General features: G+C 46.1%; 2 protein-coding genes across 2 annotated transcripts; both read right to left on the minus strand.

Moving 5' to 3' along the window:
* Positions 1-5,137: 5,137 nt before the first annotated feature.
* Positions 5,138-5,798, minus strand: LOC136466073 (transcriptional activator hap3-like). The gene is made up of 2 exons (XM_066464562.1): positions 5,777-5,798; positions 5,138-5,676 (listed from the first exon to the last, which is right to left on the minus strand). The coding sequence occupies exons 1-2, from the start codon at positions 5,796-5,798 to the stop codon at positions 5,138-5,140; spliced, it is 561 nt and encodes a 186-aa protein (XP_066320659.1).
* Positions 5,799-9,465: 3,667 nt separating this feature from the next.
* LOC136464290 (fasciclin-like arabinogalactan protein 2) lies at positions 9,466-11,010 on the minus strand. The gene has a single exon (XM_066463256.1). The coding sequence runs from the start codon at positions 10,890-10,892 to the stop codon at positions 9,645-9,647; it is 1,248 nt and encodes a 415-aa protein (XP_066319353.1). The 5' UTR covers positions 10,893-11,010; the 3' UTR covers positions 9,466-9,644.
* Positions 11,011-13,568: the final 2,558 nt, after the last annotated feature.

Raw genomic sequence — 13,568 nt, forward strand, 5'->3', positions numbered from 1 at the left:
ATGATTCTTGTGTGCTCTCTAACACATATGAAATACATGTTACTGCACCCTGTATTCAGCTGCCTTGCGGCCGATCTGATGATCAACAGAAAGACTAATTCGCTAGCATCACGGACTCTTGTTGTCAGTGGCTGCATCACCACATGCTTCTCTTTGCAAATCCCTGTTAGCAACGAATTGATGGCTACCTTATCTCTAAATTCTTGTGCAATGCTCTTTGCTAGCTGCTGCTCTGAACTGAAAGAGATCCACACCAATTGTTTGGAGTGTGGCTCTCTTCTGAAATTTCGATGCGGCCTCGATATTTCAAGCCAACTTGTAACTTTTTCAGCACAGCACATGCTAACTACGTATCCTTTTTTCTGAGATCTCATGGGCTCACCTCACAGGAATCCACGTATCCACTCGACTGAACTTCACAAGTCCACGCCAATAATTCATACAAGTGCAACTAGCAGGGTTGCTCTGTACAAGTGCTACTAGCAGGGCTGCTCTGTACTGCATGATTCTGCATTTGACATGGCAAAATATGTGGTGAAAACAACATACTAGGTAGAAACATAAAAATCAATTTAAAAATATACTTTGGTTACTAAAAAAATGAAATTTGGTAATATCCGTAGTACTTACAAATATATACTCACATGCAAAAGCCGGGACACATACATGCTTTTGAAGAGAAAAAAACATACAAAAATAACAAATTTCAGCTGCATGTGCATATAAAATCTGTCATTTTTGTCTGAGTTTTTATAGTTTGAGTTTGTATCCCAACTTTTGCACATGAGTACATATTTGTAAGCACCATGGATATATCAAATTTCAAAAAAAAACGACCACAATATATTTTTTGAATTGTTTTTCATGTTTCCATTTAGTATGTGGTTTCTACCACATATTTTCCTCTTGGACATGCCTAAAAAAATTACATGCAGGGTTGATCGGAAGCCTTTGCTCTACAACACAGACTCAGCAACTACAGTAGCTAGAAAGAAAGAAAATTTAGGACCTGTTTGGCAGGGCTCGGGCTCCTCCAAAAATAACTTCAGCTTTGGCTCCTCTGAAGAAGTAGATTCTCTGAAAAACCCAAAACCCTTCTAAAAAAGGTTTGGCAAAACGGCTCTTGTTTTTTTAAATAGATGAAAGATATCAAATGTCCATACTGCCCTTATACATGATAAATAAAAAACAGCTAATTGACAATCTAACATCGATTATTTTTAACATTGGTCATGATTAAAGCAGTAAACTATATTTAAAATATTATTTAACAAAAACCAGGGCTAAATCAAACACTGTATGGGCCAAGGCCCAAAACGGCCTGCACCACTCTACCTGCAAGAAGCCACACGCTCCTCTCTCAAAAAAAAAAAATGAAAAGAACGCCGTATGCATCCTCGTCCTCTCGTGTTTCCCGCATGCTCACGTTGTAGTACAGTTCATAAGAAGCAAATATTATTGGAAGTTCTAGTGCTAGATTCCCAATCCACTTTAGTCATAGCTCTAATATCAACTAATGTTCTTTTCTACATGTAGGACAATGATGTGAAGGAACCAATAGTTCAAAGGTCAAGAACATGTTAAGGTCACATCAATGTTGCAATTAAATGCTATGAGATCCAACTCCTGCTATTAGATCAAGTACCATCAAGAAACGAGACAGGGAAAATTTGGGGAGGAGATATGAACGAAGAAACATAGAAAATGCATTTCTAATTTAGGGTACTGTTGATACTTTTGCCTCAATATACTTGTCTGAATATGTTTATTTGAAACATCAAGATTACTGTGAGTTTCTGGATATTGTGTGATTTCTATATCTGATATGGGTTACGTATGGGGATTTTGAATACCTACGTGTTTTTTTCGTGTGCGTCTAACGTCATGCGCGGCACTTGTCTGTCCACGGTCGCGCAGCCCGGAGGCACACAACTTGCGACATGTGCTTTTTTGTGTGGACCCAATGTCATAAGACAATTGGCTAGGGAATAGAATACTCATGTGCTTTTTTGTGTTGGCCCAATGTCGCTCGCTAGCATGCGGTCGCACGTTCACCTGCAGGAGCACGACTTTTTTCCAGCTTATGCCCCATGTCTTTCCAAAAATAGAAAGTTAATTAATTTATTTCTGAAAGTATGATGGGTATCGAATCGTATGTTTCCAGGACACCAAAGTTGTAGTACAATTCATAAGATATATGGAACCAGCAGGTTTCTATATAGCCCCGTTCACTTCGCTAAAAAAACAAGACAAAACACTGTTTCGGTTGATTTATTGTGAGAGAAAAATACTGTTTCAATTTAAAAAAACAAGCCGAAAAAGACAGATTATAAGATAAGCGAACAGGGTCATAGCGTTTTGTAAGATTCAGTAACTCTTATTATATCTTCTATGCAGGCCCGTACATTAGCAGGTGCAAAGTGTGCGACTGTTCAGGGCCTCCAAAATTACAGGGACTACAAATTTACACATTACACTAAGTATTAAGTACTAAGTAGCAATTAGCGACCAGGCCTGCAATCAATAACTTGTTAATTGGAGCACTGGCCCAACGTAAGGCCCAAAGCCATCCGCCATGTCAGCCCACCAGCCTGCTTGGGTGACTCCTTAGCTTCCCCATACGTACAGATTGGCCGACGACGTTTTATTTTCCTGTGCCGGTGTGCTGCAAACCAGCCGCTGCTAGAGCTGCAGCACGCCGAGTCGCCGACGTCGGCAGTTCGGCACCGCGGCGACTACGCCACCATCGCCAAGACGCCAAGCCGTCGTTCGCCGAGAGTCAACACGTCGGCAGCTCGGTATGCACACGGCTTTCATCCCCAATTGTTTACGTTTGTATCTTAAAAAGCAAATTAGTCTAAAAAATTGCATTATAATCAGGGATTCCAGAGGAGATTTCGAAATTTGCATCATATCTTCTAGAAATAGGAGGTTTGATTATGGTCATGAAAATATAACGGAAGATATAATTGAAGACTTTATTTCAAAGAATACTAAGAGAATAATAATTTTCAATAGAACATAAGGTCAGTTGGTTGCCTAAGTACTTTTTGTATTGTTTTATCATTAAGATTTGATATGTTCTTAGTATGGTAAGAACAACGTATATTTGAAGCTTTATAATTAAGCAAAAATATGCTTTTATTATATTATTTTCTTATATAATTTTAGGGCCATATCATGCGTTTCGTTCAGGGTCTTTCAAATCATAGGTACGGGCCTGCTTCTATGATATAATGAAAGTCACAACATAAAGCAGGTTCCTAACACAACATAAACCATTATTCAGATTCTTAGTTCACTTTAACTGAAGCTTTAATGTCAACTAATGTTCTTTCCTACAATCCTACAGGTTGGATAATGATGTGAAGGAACCAGCAATCCAAAGGCCAAGAACATATTAAGATCACATCAGTGTTGCAATTAAATGCTATGAGATCCAACTTCTGCATATCATACCAACAAGAAACGATATAGGAAGAATTCGGAGAGGAGATATAGGTCATGTTCGTTTCTCTTGTAATCCGTCTTTTTCAGCTTGTTTTTTCAGTCGGAATAATATTTTCTCTCACAACAAATCAGCCGGAACAGTGTTTCGGCTTGTTTTTTCAGCGAAGTGAACGGGGCCATAATGGGAAGAAACATAGAGAATGCATTAGTCTGAGTTAAGATATTGTTGATGCCTTTTCCTTGATATACTTTGAATTTGTAGTTTGATTTTCTATTTTTTTAGATTTTGTGTGATTTCTACTCCATCTGTTCCAAATTATTAGTCATTTTGTCTTTTTGTAGATAAATAGCAAAAGTTAAGAATCTAGATAGTATGGGCCTGTTTGGTTCCCATGTACTAAAGCATTTTTGACTAAAATCTGCACTTTAGTTGGACTAAACAGCCAAACACTTGGACTAAAAGTGGACTAAAATCCTTTAGTCCTTTAGTCCATAAAACTGGACTAAAAGGTGTTGGGGACACCCATGCCTCTCATTTATTGATCTCTCTCCACTTTAGTCCATTTTAGTTCAAGAAATCAAACACCACTTTAGTTCACTTTTAGTTCATGGACTAAAGTGGACTAAAACTTTTAGTCCATGGACTAGAGAACCAAACATGGCCCATGTCTAGATACATAGTAAAAGTTATTATCTCGAAAAGTCAAACCACTTATAATTTGAAACATAGGAAATACCTTTTCGTGTGGGTCTAACATCATGAGTGGCTTCGTGTGCGGTCGCGCATGTGCCGGTAGGCGTTCAGTTTTTTTTTCCACACACGCTCCACCTCTTTTCAAAACCAGAAAGAATTTTTTTTTTCAAAAGTAGAGTGGACAGTTAGAACGCATATTTCCCGTGCTGTAGAATAAGAGTGTGTTTAGTTCCAGGAAGTTGGAATTTGGGGCTACTGTAGCACTTTCGCTTTTATTTGACAATTAGTGTTCAAATATGGACTAATTAGGCTCAAAACGTCCGTCTCGCAATTTCCCACCAAACTGTGCAATTAGTTTTATTTTTCGTCTATATTTAATGCTCCATACACGAGCCGTAAACATTCGATGTGATATGTACTGTAGCACTTTTTGGGATTTTGGGGTGAAACTAAACAAGGGCTAATTCATAAGATAATATATAGAAACATCATGTTTCATATACTCTTTTCATTCCAACTTTCTTGGAGAGTTAAAACATCTCAAGTTTAACCAAAATTATAGAGAAAATTATAAAGATTTATGACATCAAATGGGTATACTATAAAAATATAGTTTATAAAAAATCTAATGATACTTATTTGGTATCATAAATGTTATTATTTTATTATATAAAATTTTGTTCAAATTTGAGATGACTCCCCAAGAAAGTTAAAATGAATTATAATTTGGGAGAGAGCCATAGATGGAGTACTATTTAGCCTTTTGTAAGACTCAGATAACTCTATATATTTTTTGTTATTATAATAAAAGAGTCAGCATAGGAGTACAAGACAACGAACATCGCGATACACACGGAGGCAGCCTGCTTCTTCTTCAATAATCCGATTGGTACTACTACGTATTCGTAGTGCATGAACGGCTCTGGTCGTTCGCTATGCTCGCAAGCCGACCGTGCAACCATGCATGATGCAACGGATCAAACTGTGAAGCGGTCACATGTTATCAGGTGAAGTGTGCGCACTCGGCGTGGGCGCGTGCACCGACGTGCTCCCGCCATCATCACACTCTCCATGTCGGGCAACACGACCATGCGTCTCCTCATCGGAAACGCATGGCGCCGCCGTGGCGGCCGCCACCACCGTCGCAGGGGGAGGAGGGCGCCGCGCGAACCCGCGGTAGCCGGCGGGGTTGACCTGCTCGCGGTAGCGGCTGATGTACGTGCTCATGGGCTTGACGTAGTCGTCGAAGCCGAGCGCCTGGAGCGAGCACGTGAAGTCCTCGGGCGCGATGGTGCGGCGGTGCTGCGCCGTGGCCCGCTCGGCCGCCTCGCCGGTGAGGAAGCCGACGAACTCGAGGGCGCAGTCGTGCGTGAGATCCTTGGCGCGCGAGGAGATCTTGACGCGCTTGGGGATCACCTGTCGCATGAGGCGCACGAGGTTAGCCATCGGCAGCCCGCGGGTGCCCGTGACTCCCTCCCCGTCCGACGACGACGCGGCGACCTTCTCGTCACGGCCGCCCTTCTTCGCAGGACCTGCACGCACCCAAACCCAACCAAGAAATTGTTAGCTGGATCACAGTGTGCTTCTAATTTGCAGCCATCACGTTAAGTAGAGATACTATCACTTGCATACATTGCTTCGCCTTAAGGCCCATCCTCTCCCTCTCTCTCGCACACTCCCGTGTGTGCTGTAAACTTGTGGTGATGAGTCTCTTGCCATGGGATCCTCCCTATTTATAGCAGCCGTGCCGGGTTGAGTGTCTGCTACAGGGGCTGCTACTGATTGGGTACATGCAGGCCCGGACGCAGGAAGCAACACATGGGACGGTGGGGTGCCGCGGCGTCACGGTCGCGAGGCCCCCCGGCACCTGGATCCACGCACGGACGCGTAACCCTGCCCTGCCCGGCTCTTGCCCTGGCTGCACGGCCCGCGTCGCTGCTGCTCGCCTCCCAACTACCGGCAGACGCAACGCAGGGCAGGTCGCCGAGCGGAGAGCACCGCTCATGAATTAATACCCATGCATCTCGATCGCCTGCCGATGTAGCCCTGGAAGGAAGGGTAACTCCAAAAGGAGGCGAGCCGCGGGCGTGGGTGACGACTGACGACGTCGGGAGCGCTTGGCTTTTGGCTTGCGTAGTTGCGTTGCGTGCGTCCGTTTGGCGCAGCCCACGGAGTTGACCCCTGTGCAACCGTGCTACGCTTTCAGATCTCAACAAGCCCTGCCCTCTTCTTTTTTTTTTTTTTTTTTTTTTTTTTTTTTTTTTTTTACAGAAAATCAGTTCGGTGCCGCCCCCCCCCCCAAGTATTAATTGTAAGTGCTATTGTGTAGCGCAGCCAAGCATTGAAATCCTCTGGAGCAGGATACTCTATATTTCAAATATTGAATATATTGTACCACCTTCTATCCTAAATTATAGATCACTTTGATTTTTCTAGATACATATCTTTTGATGTGCACCTAGACATACGATATGTCTATATATATAATGAAAGTTATGTATTTGAAAAAAAAAGCTAAAACAACCTATAAATTTGAACAGAAGAAGTACATTCGAAGAAAATCTTACCTGAAGCTAAGTGTTGAATCCTGCCCAAAGATATCATATCTTGCAAGCAATAAATTCTGTCAAGCAATTACTATATTATTTGAAACATCATCACAACAACAAAAAGTATTGTTTGAAGTATTATTAAATGATAAGGCATTTTAGGAAAAAATGGATGGGATATTCAGCTACTTACTATTTTAAAAAAGAAACACTAGAGGTGTGAGAGTCAACCCTCACGTCCCTAGCTACAAGACGCTTGCGACCAAACCAGCACGACTGCCACCTCTGAGTCCTAGAAAGCTCGCGCTAGTGAATTCCCACCTCAAGACGGCAACAGTGGCAGTGGCCACCAACCTGCTACGTGCTATTATTGGTTGTCCGCCAGCATGGCTTGCCAAGCTCCACTGCCGGCCGCGATGACAACGTGGAAGCCCATACTAGGGGAAAGAAAGGGCGCCAGCTACATATTGTCATCAACATGCCCAAGACAGGGATCACCTTCTACAACCCTGTTTTTTATGACCTTCACTCTGATGTATTACCCATTACCCTCCATCCTTCACTCACCTCCGGACGTTCATTGGGTTACTTCCCTGCCTAGATCGATCACCTTACTTTCTAGTTGCTTTTATGTTTCTAGCATGCTCTCTTTCCACCTCTGCATGCCACATATGCTGCTTCACGCCACTTTCGCCTATCTTATCATTTCTGAACTATTTATCTTTAGCCCTAATGTTGCCAATCTTATCCTCATGCATGATGTGCTCATCTTGGGTGCAAACCGCTTCTGGTTGCATTGTGACCTCAACGGTGCCCTAGCAACGGCTGAGACTCTAGAGGACGAAGAAGAGCTTTTAATAGCCCCAACATCCACCGCTACTCATAGCCTTAGGAACCAACGCTTGGAGTGTGGCTCGGTGATATTCCCAACCAATCTTGCCAGCTCAAAGATCTCCTACCCTTGATTGAACCCCCTCCTCATGTCTTGTCTCCCTCAAGGAAGCCCATCGCTCAAGGACAAGACATGCCTCTGCCACACCAAATGGGACATTGTAGGGAGTTGACTCATCCTTTACTCCACCCCCAACTAACCGCAACGTCATACTTGAAAGCCCTCCTTCCTCCACCCCACTTCCCAAGCTCAACGTCGAAGCTTTTCCAAATGCCCCCTCCTCAGTCAGGTGCTTTTGCTGCCTCTCCGCAACTCACTTTGTGCGGGACTATCACGACCCTATGGACTGCTGCCGTTGTGGGTGCCACGTTCATTGCCAACCCGAGTGTGTCAATGCCGCCCCGTAGATAGATGCCCTACCTAAGGGTTGCTCCCACTGCCCCAATCGCCTCCACCCACATGTTGTTACGCCATGTTCCCTACACCACCTGTCCCAACATAACCTCACCCACATCATCGGCACCAATGCTAACCCCCGCTCCATCCCACTCCCACCTATGACCACCAACTCTTGCTCCCACCTGAAATTCACCCCTCCAACATATGTTGTTCTTGTCCCCCCCACCCACCCACACACACCTCACCCCCCGACTTACATTGTTGTTTCCTTCTGGGCTTTGTAACAACCCTTCTGAAAGACCGAATTGACACATACACTTCGAAAGATTATATCTGGGCCGCTAGGCTAAAAGAAGGCAATAACTTGGGCCAACCGTATGGGCCAAGGTACATGGCCCTCGGGTTCGTCATCCAAGCCGTGGCATGCTCCTGAGTCTCCGCTCTGGTGACTGAAATCACCATCTCTAATGCGCTGTTCACATCAAACTACACCCATTGGTGGCGCAGATGCCCAGTCAATTAGTGCCAACTTAATCATTAACCATGGACCAGATTGAAAGCTGTTGTAGCAAGCAAAGCTAAAGCCGCTGCATCAGAGGATAACGTACCAGACCTTCCGAAAAAACCCCAACCCGGTAACATGGCCAATTGGCCATTGCACAGGCCAGCTCAGTTTGCAGGAACCGCTTTGCTAGCTGCTCTTCGGCTCTCTTTAGTCTTTACCGCTAACACTTCAACAGAGCCGCGCAACTTCTTTGAACGGCAAAAGAGTACGTGTTCTGTCTACCATGTACTCTGCACTCTTTCGGAAAGTTTCACAAGATCCTAAACGTACTAGGTAAGCAAAATGCAACTGCAGGCCTACAAATTGAAAGGAGATGCTTGGAGCTCTTCGTCTTTTGGGGGTCTGTTTGATTAACGGGCACAGGTTTTGGCACGTCTAACCTGTACATGAAGAAGGTGTTTGGTTAGCTGTCACCTGCCAGCCTGCCACTCCTGACTCCTGAGTTAAGCCATGGCAAATTTAGTGTTGATTGTGTGTTGGATTTCGACAACAAGAATCGTCTGGTTTATCAGACATGTTACATTGTTTTTCTCTCACAACAAATCAGCTTCAGCCGGCTTGTCAGTCGCTGAAACCATCAGCCAAACAGCTCCTATGTTTGAACTTGGATATGCTACCAACATGCGACATGCCTAGTTGTGATCTGTGGAAACGAACCAACGAAGCCCTTAGTTAGTTTGAACAGACTCCATCCACCTCAGAGGTTGAGAGCTTTGGTCCCGGTCAGCTTAGTTCGGGGCTGACTACTTTGGACCAACGGCGCAAGAAAAGGCAGGCAAAAATACTTAGAAAAAGATCGTCGTAGGTTCAGCATGATTTCCCATCTTTCATTTTTCATTCATGTTGAACCTTTGAAACCATTTCCGTGCATATGCATAGCAAGGCTCTAGCAAATTCCAAACCAGACATCTGCAACTGCAAGGAGATAACCTCTGATGATCATTGGTCACTTAACTGAAAAGCATACCGACAGGTTTCAATGAGACTGACACAGAGTCGACGAAAATCTAAGCAGAGACATGATCCACACGCACGCACACGCACACAATCACAACCTAGCAGTAGCAATCGACGGTGAACCGACCGATCGATCACTCAACCAGACGCAAACGCCGCCAGAAGAGTGAACAGAAGCGCCGAGGTGGCGAGCCATTCACGCGGTAGCCAGCACGGAGTCGGAGCCGAAGCCCTCGAGCCACTCGTCACGTGACCACCTCCGCCGTCTTTCCCGCCCGAACGCCCATCGGGACCGGACGAGAGCTCGCCGTGCTCCGTTCCCCCTGCTCCTTGCGCCGTGAGGTTACACGGCACCAGCACCGCGTCGATCATGTACACGGCGACGGCTTCCTCGTCCGCGAGCGTGCGGGTGACCCTGGCCACGTTGTGCGTCGCGGACACCAGCGTCACCTTGTCGCGGACGTTGCGCACCGCCAAGTCGAAGTCGGACTTGCCCCCGTCGAGCGAGGTCATCGTGCGCAGGTCTTGGTCGCCCGCCTTGAGCGCCTGCATGGAGTAGTGCCCCGGCGCGCCGTGGTACAGCACCACCGCGAGCCTGGCGTCGGCGGAGAGCCTGTTGAACGTTGGCTGGAACGCCTCCACCGCCTTGTCCGCCGGGCAGAAGAACGTGAAGCCGCCGCCGCCATCGTTGGCCTTCTTCTCGAACGTCACGGCGGCGTCGCCCGTGGCCGTGACGAGGCCCGCGAAGCGCCCGCACCCGTTCTTGGACATGACGTCCGAGACGTTGCGCCTGCTTGCGTCGGCCGCCGCCGCGGGCGCCTCGGCCTCAGGGGACGATATCACGCCGCTCACCTGAAGAACCGAAATGTTGTAGGGCGTCTCGTGGACGGACCTGACGTAGAAGACGGTGGTGCTCCCCGCGTCGTCGCCGGCGTCGTCCTGGGGCACGAAGGCCACGCGCCCGCCCCGGCGCTCCGCGATCTTCACCATGCCGGCGCTCCCGGGGGCGTCGCCCGAGGCCTGGAACAGGGTGGACACGTCCGCGGAGCCGCCGGGGAGGCGGTGCAGCTTCGCGTCGTCGTAGTAGTCGACGAGGACGTGGAGGGAGAGCACGTGCCGCAGCGTCTCCCGCGGGAGGCCACGCGCCTTCAGCGGCGCCATGTGGGCGTCGTCCACGGCGAGGACCGTGATCGTGTTCCGCCCGTTGATGTCGTCCGCGAGCCCCGTGGCCGCGAGCTCGCGGCTGAACTCCGCGAGGTCCCGGCGCCCAGAGAGGATGGCGGTGATGTTGTGCGCGGCATGGCATGCCGGCGCCGAAGTGGTCGCCAGCACCACTGCGGTGACGAAGAGGACGAGGGTGGACCGGCCGCCGGCGGTGACCGGCATTGCTGCGCTGGTACGAACGCCTCCGGGCACTAGATTGTGTGGGGTTTCAGTTTCTCAGCAGTGCAGGAGGTGCTGATGGACACTAGGCATGGAGCGTTTCACGGAGCTTGGGATGCCTGTGGTTTTATGGGAGCCAAGTGGCTGCAAAATGAGCGCGCTGGCACGCCGCGCTGTCCTGTACCCGGCGTTATAGTTCCATGCAGCTAATAATTTGGCTTTGTTCAGCATTACATTGGTGCAATATGTATGCACATTCAAAATGTTCAGAGATCTAGTAATTTATACCTTCCAAATGGAATCATATATAGAGTATTAGAGTTGTGTTGTTGTAGCATGGGACATGTTTCGCCATTTCGTATGGTCAATCGAGCTGAAGTGCAGAGTTTCAGGTTATGCCGGCTTGGCTTGATCAGTAAAGACTAAAGAGTGGTGGTGCAGAAGGAAACGTCGCTAAGATGTTCATCCTAGTGTGTTGTCTTATACCGGGTGCCCCCGTATTGTTCAGTGCTGTATTTAGTCACCTAATATTTGCTCAGAATTCGTATCATCATAAGTGATATCTTATATAACCCTTTCTTTGTATATGGACATCATATATAGCCTTAGAACCGTTGCTCAGCAACTGCTTGGAATTTCAGATATTCAATTGCTGTCAAGAGCAGAGTCTTATTAGGTGACGACGACTCGTCTGAATGACTGAACACTCTGCCGCAGTGGTAGAGTGGTGTTGCAGAAAAGCAGGTTCTTTCCCTCTGAAACAATGAAATGATTCGGCCCGTTCAAATCCTCATTTAGCTCGGCCCATTTCTGGATCTTGTCACTTGCTGCTGTTCATCCCCGTATAAACTCGCGAGGTTCACCTAACGAAAAGTGATAAAATCGTTCAATGTCCCAGTGTCCCTCAAGGATGATTGAGTGAACGGCTCTTGGTTAAAATTCATGCGTTGCCCACGTTCGTTTCCAAAAAAAAAAAAAAAATCATGCCCGCCGGCGCGCTTGAGATGAGATCAATGAACCCAAAGAGGAGGGCAGGACCGCAGGAGGCTCCATAACTTTGTTCCAGAATTGTGCTAGACCGCTCTGAATAGGCGAGCACTGAAGGTGTTCCTTGTTCGTGTACAGGCGCACAGCTAAAGCGGCGTTTCTACCGCTGCCTTTTGCCCTCACCTCACATGTCTTGGCAAATGCGTCTCCAGGGCCACGGGCCACGGCTTGGGGAACCTGTCCTCGCGCCGCGACGTCGCTTTAGCCATGCCGGTAATGGCTCACTTGGACACAATCATGTGGGAGTCGGTGGACGAAAGGTGAAACGCGAGCGGCAGATCGGTCACATGGCGGTGGCGGGCGAGATCGATCGGGCCGGCCGGCGGGGATGGTCTCGTCTTGTGGCCCCTGCACTGTGCAGAGCTTGCACGTTACTACTTACTACAGGGGGCACTGTGCAGAGCTTGCACCATGAACGTGACAAAGCAGCATATATAACATACAGATACAAAGTCATCAATTTGAAAGATGACAATGTTGTGCATGGGCTAACATACTCTTTGTATTTCCGTTACAAGCTTAATGGAAATGGGGTTGCCTCGTGTTGAAAAAAAATATTGAGTATATTAGAGTTCCTAAACACCGGAGTGTCTTGTATGAGACAATGTTTTCCATCATGGAATACAAAATCATTGTTCCAAGCGGAAAAAAATACTTCATCATTTCTTATATGATCTAACATAATTTATTTAAGACTTAGGGTGCGTTTGATAGGGATCCAGATTCTCGAAAAAACGTTTCGGATCCAGATTCTCTCATAAAACGTTTTGGATAATGAATCAGAATTACTAGACTATTTGGTTGTAGGCTGGATTCTGATTCAAAAAATATTTTTAATATAAAAAACATATAAATGAAAATATACTTTAAAAAAGTTTCAAACTTTTTGTGGGCGAAGAACAACTTAAATACAACCTATTTTAATTTGTTGTACTTAAAAAGAATTAACTGAAAAAATAACATGAGAAGGAAGAATGAGAATCACTATGAAACCACCTTCTCACTGTTTCACATTTGAATGGGAAACACCGCGAAACATTTCGAACCGTTCTGAGCAGAAACGATTCGCTCGAGTGTTGTTTGGCTCCGATTTCAGCGATTCTCCTCAGAATCGGAAACGGTTCTAGGTGCCAAACGCACCCTTAGTTGGTCTCCAAGATTCTGGTCTATTGAATCAGAGGGGAACTTATGTATACGCGCAATTTGCAAAGAGCATCAACACGCTCAAAAATATGAGATTGTCTAAATAGAGCAGAAGCTCAAAAATCGATGGCAATATTCAAATGCATCAATACCTTTTTTTCCTTTTCCTGAGAGCACACTTCAGATTTAGGATATATTGATTTGGCACCTAAAATATACGCATCAGAGATTAAGATTTTTATAGAGGATCTTATCAATTTGCATGTGTATAGCAGAAAAAGAAGACACGTTCAAAAGGAGACATACCAAATAAGATGTGTAAATAAGTAACACACTAATACATGCAAAACATATGAGAAACAAAGGCCCTGTTCGTTTGACTGAAAAGCCAGGCTGAAAAGTATTGTTTGCTGATTTGTTGTGAGAGAAAAATACTGTACCATGACTGATAAGTCAGACTGATAAGTTCAAGCAAACGAGGCCAAAGTT

The sequence above is a fragment of the Miscanthus floridulus genome, chromosome 7 (genome assembly GCF_019320115.1).
Source record: "Miscanthus floridulus cultivar M001 chromosome 7, ASM1932011v1, whole genome shotgun sequence".
In the NCBI taxonomy this organism is placed as follows: domain Eukaryota; kingdom Viridiplantae; phylum Streptophyta; class Magnoliopsida; order Poales; family Poaceae; genus Miscanthus; species Miscanthus floridulus.

What these genes read in the sequence shown, in the direction of transcription:
- LOC136466073 (XM_066464562.1), bottom strand. Translation starts at nt 5,798, where the DNA reads ATGGGCCTTAAGGCGAAGCAAT. An exon ending in GGGCCTTAAGGCGAAGCAAT is followed by an intron (nt 5,677 to 5,776) that starts GTATGCAAGTGA and finishes GGGTGCGTGCAG; the next exon opens with GTCCTGCGAAGAAGGGCGGC.
- LOC136464290 (XM_066463256.1), bottom strand. Translation starts at nt 10,892, where the DNA reads ATGCCGGTCACCGCCGGCGGCCGGTCCACCCTCGTCCTCTTCGTCACC.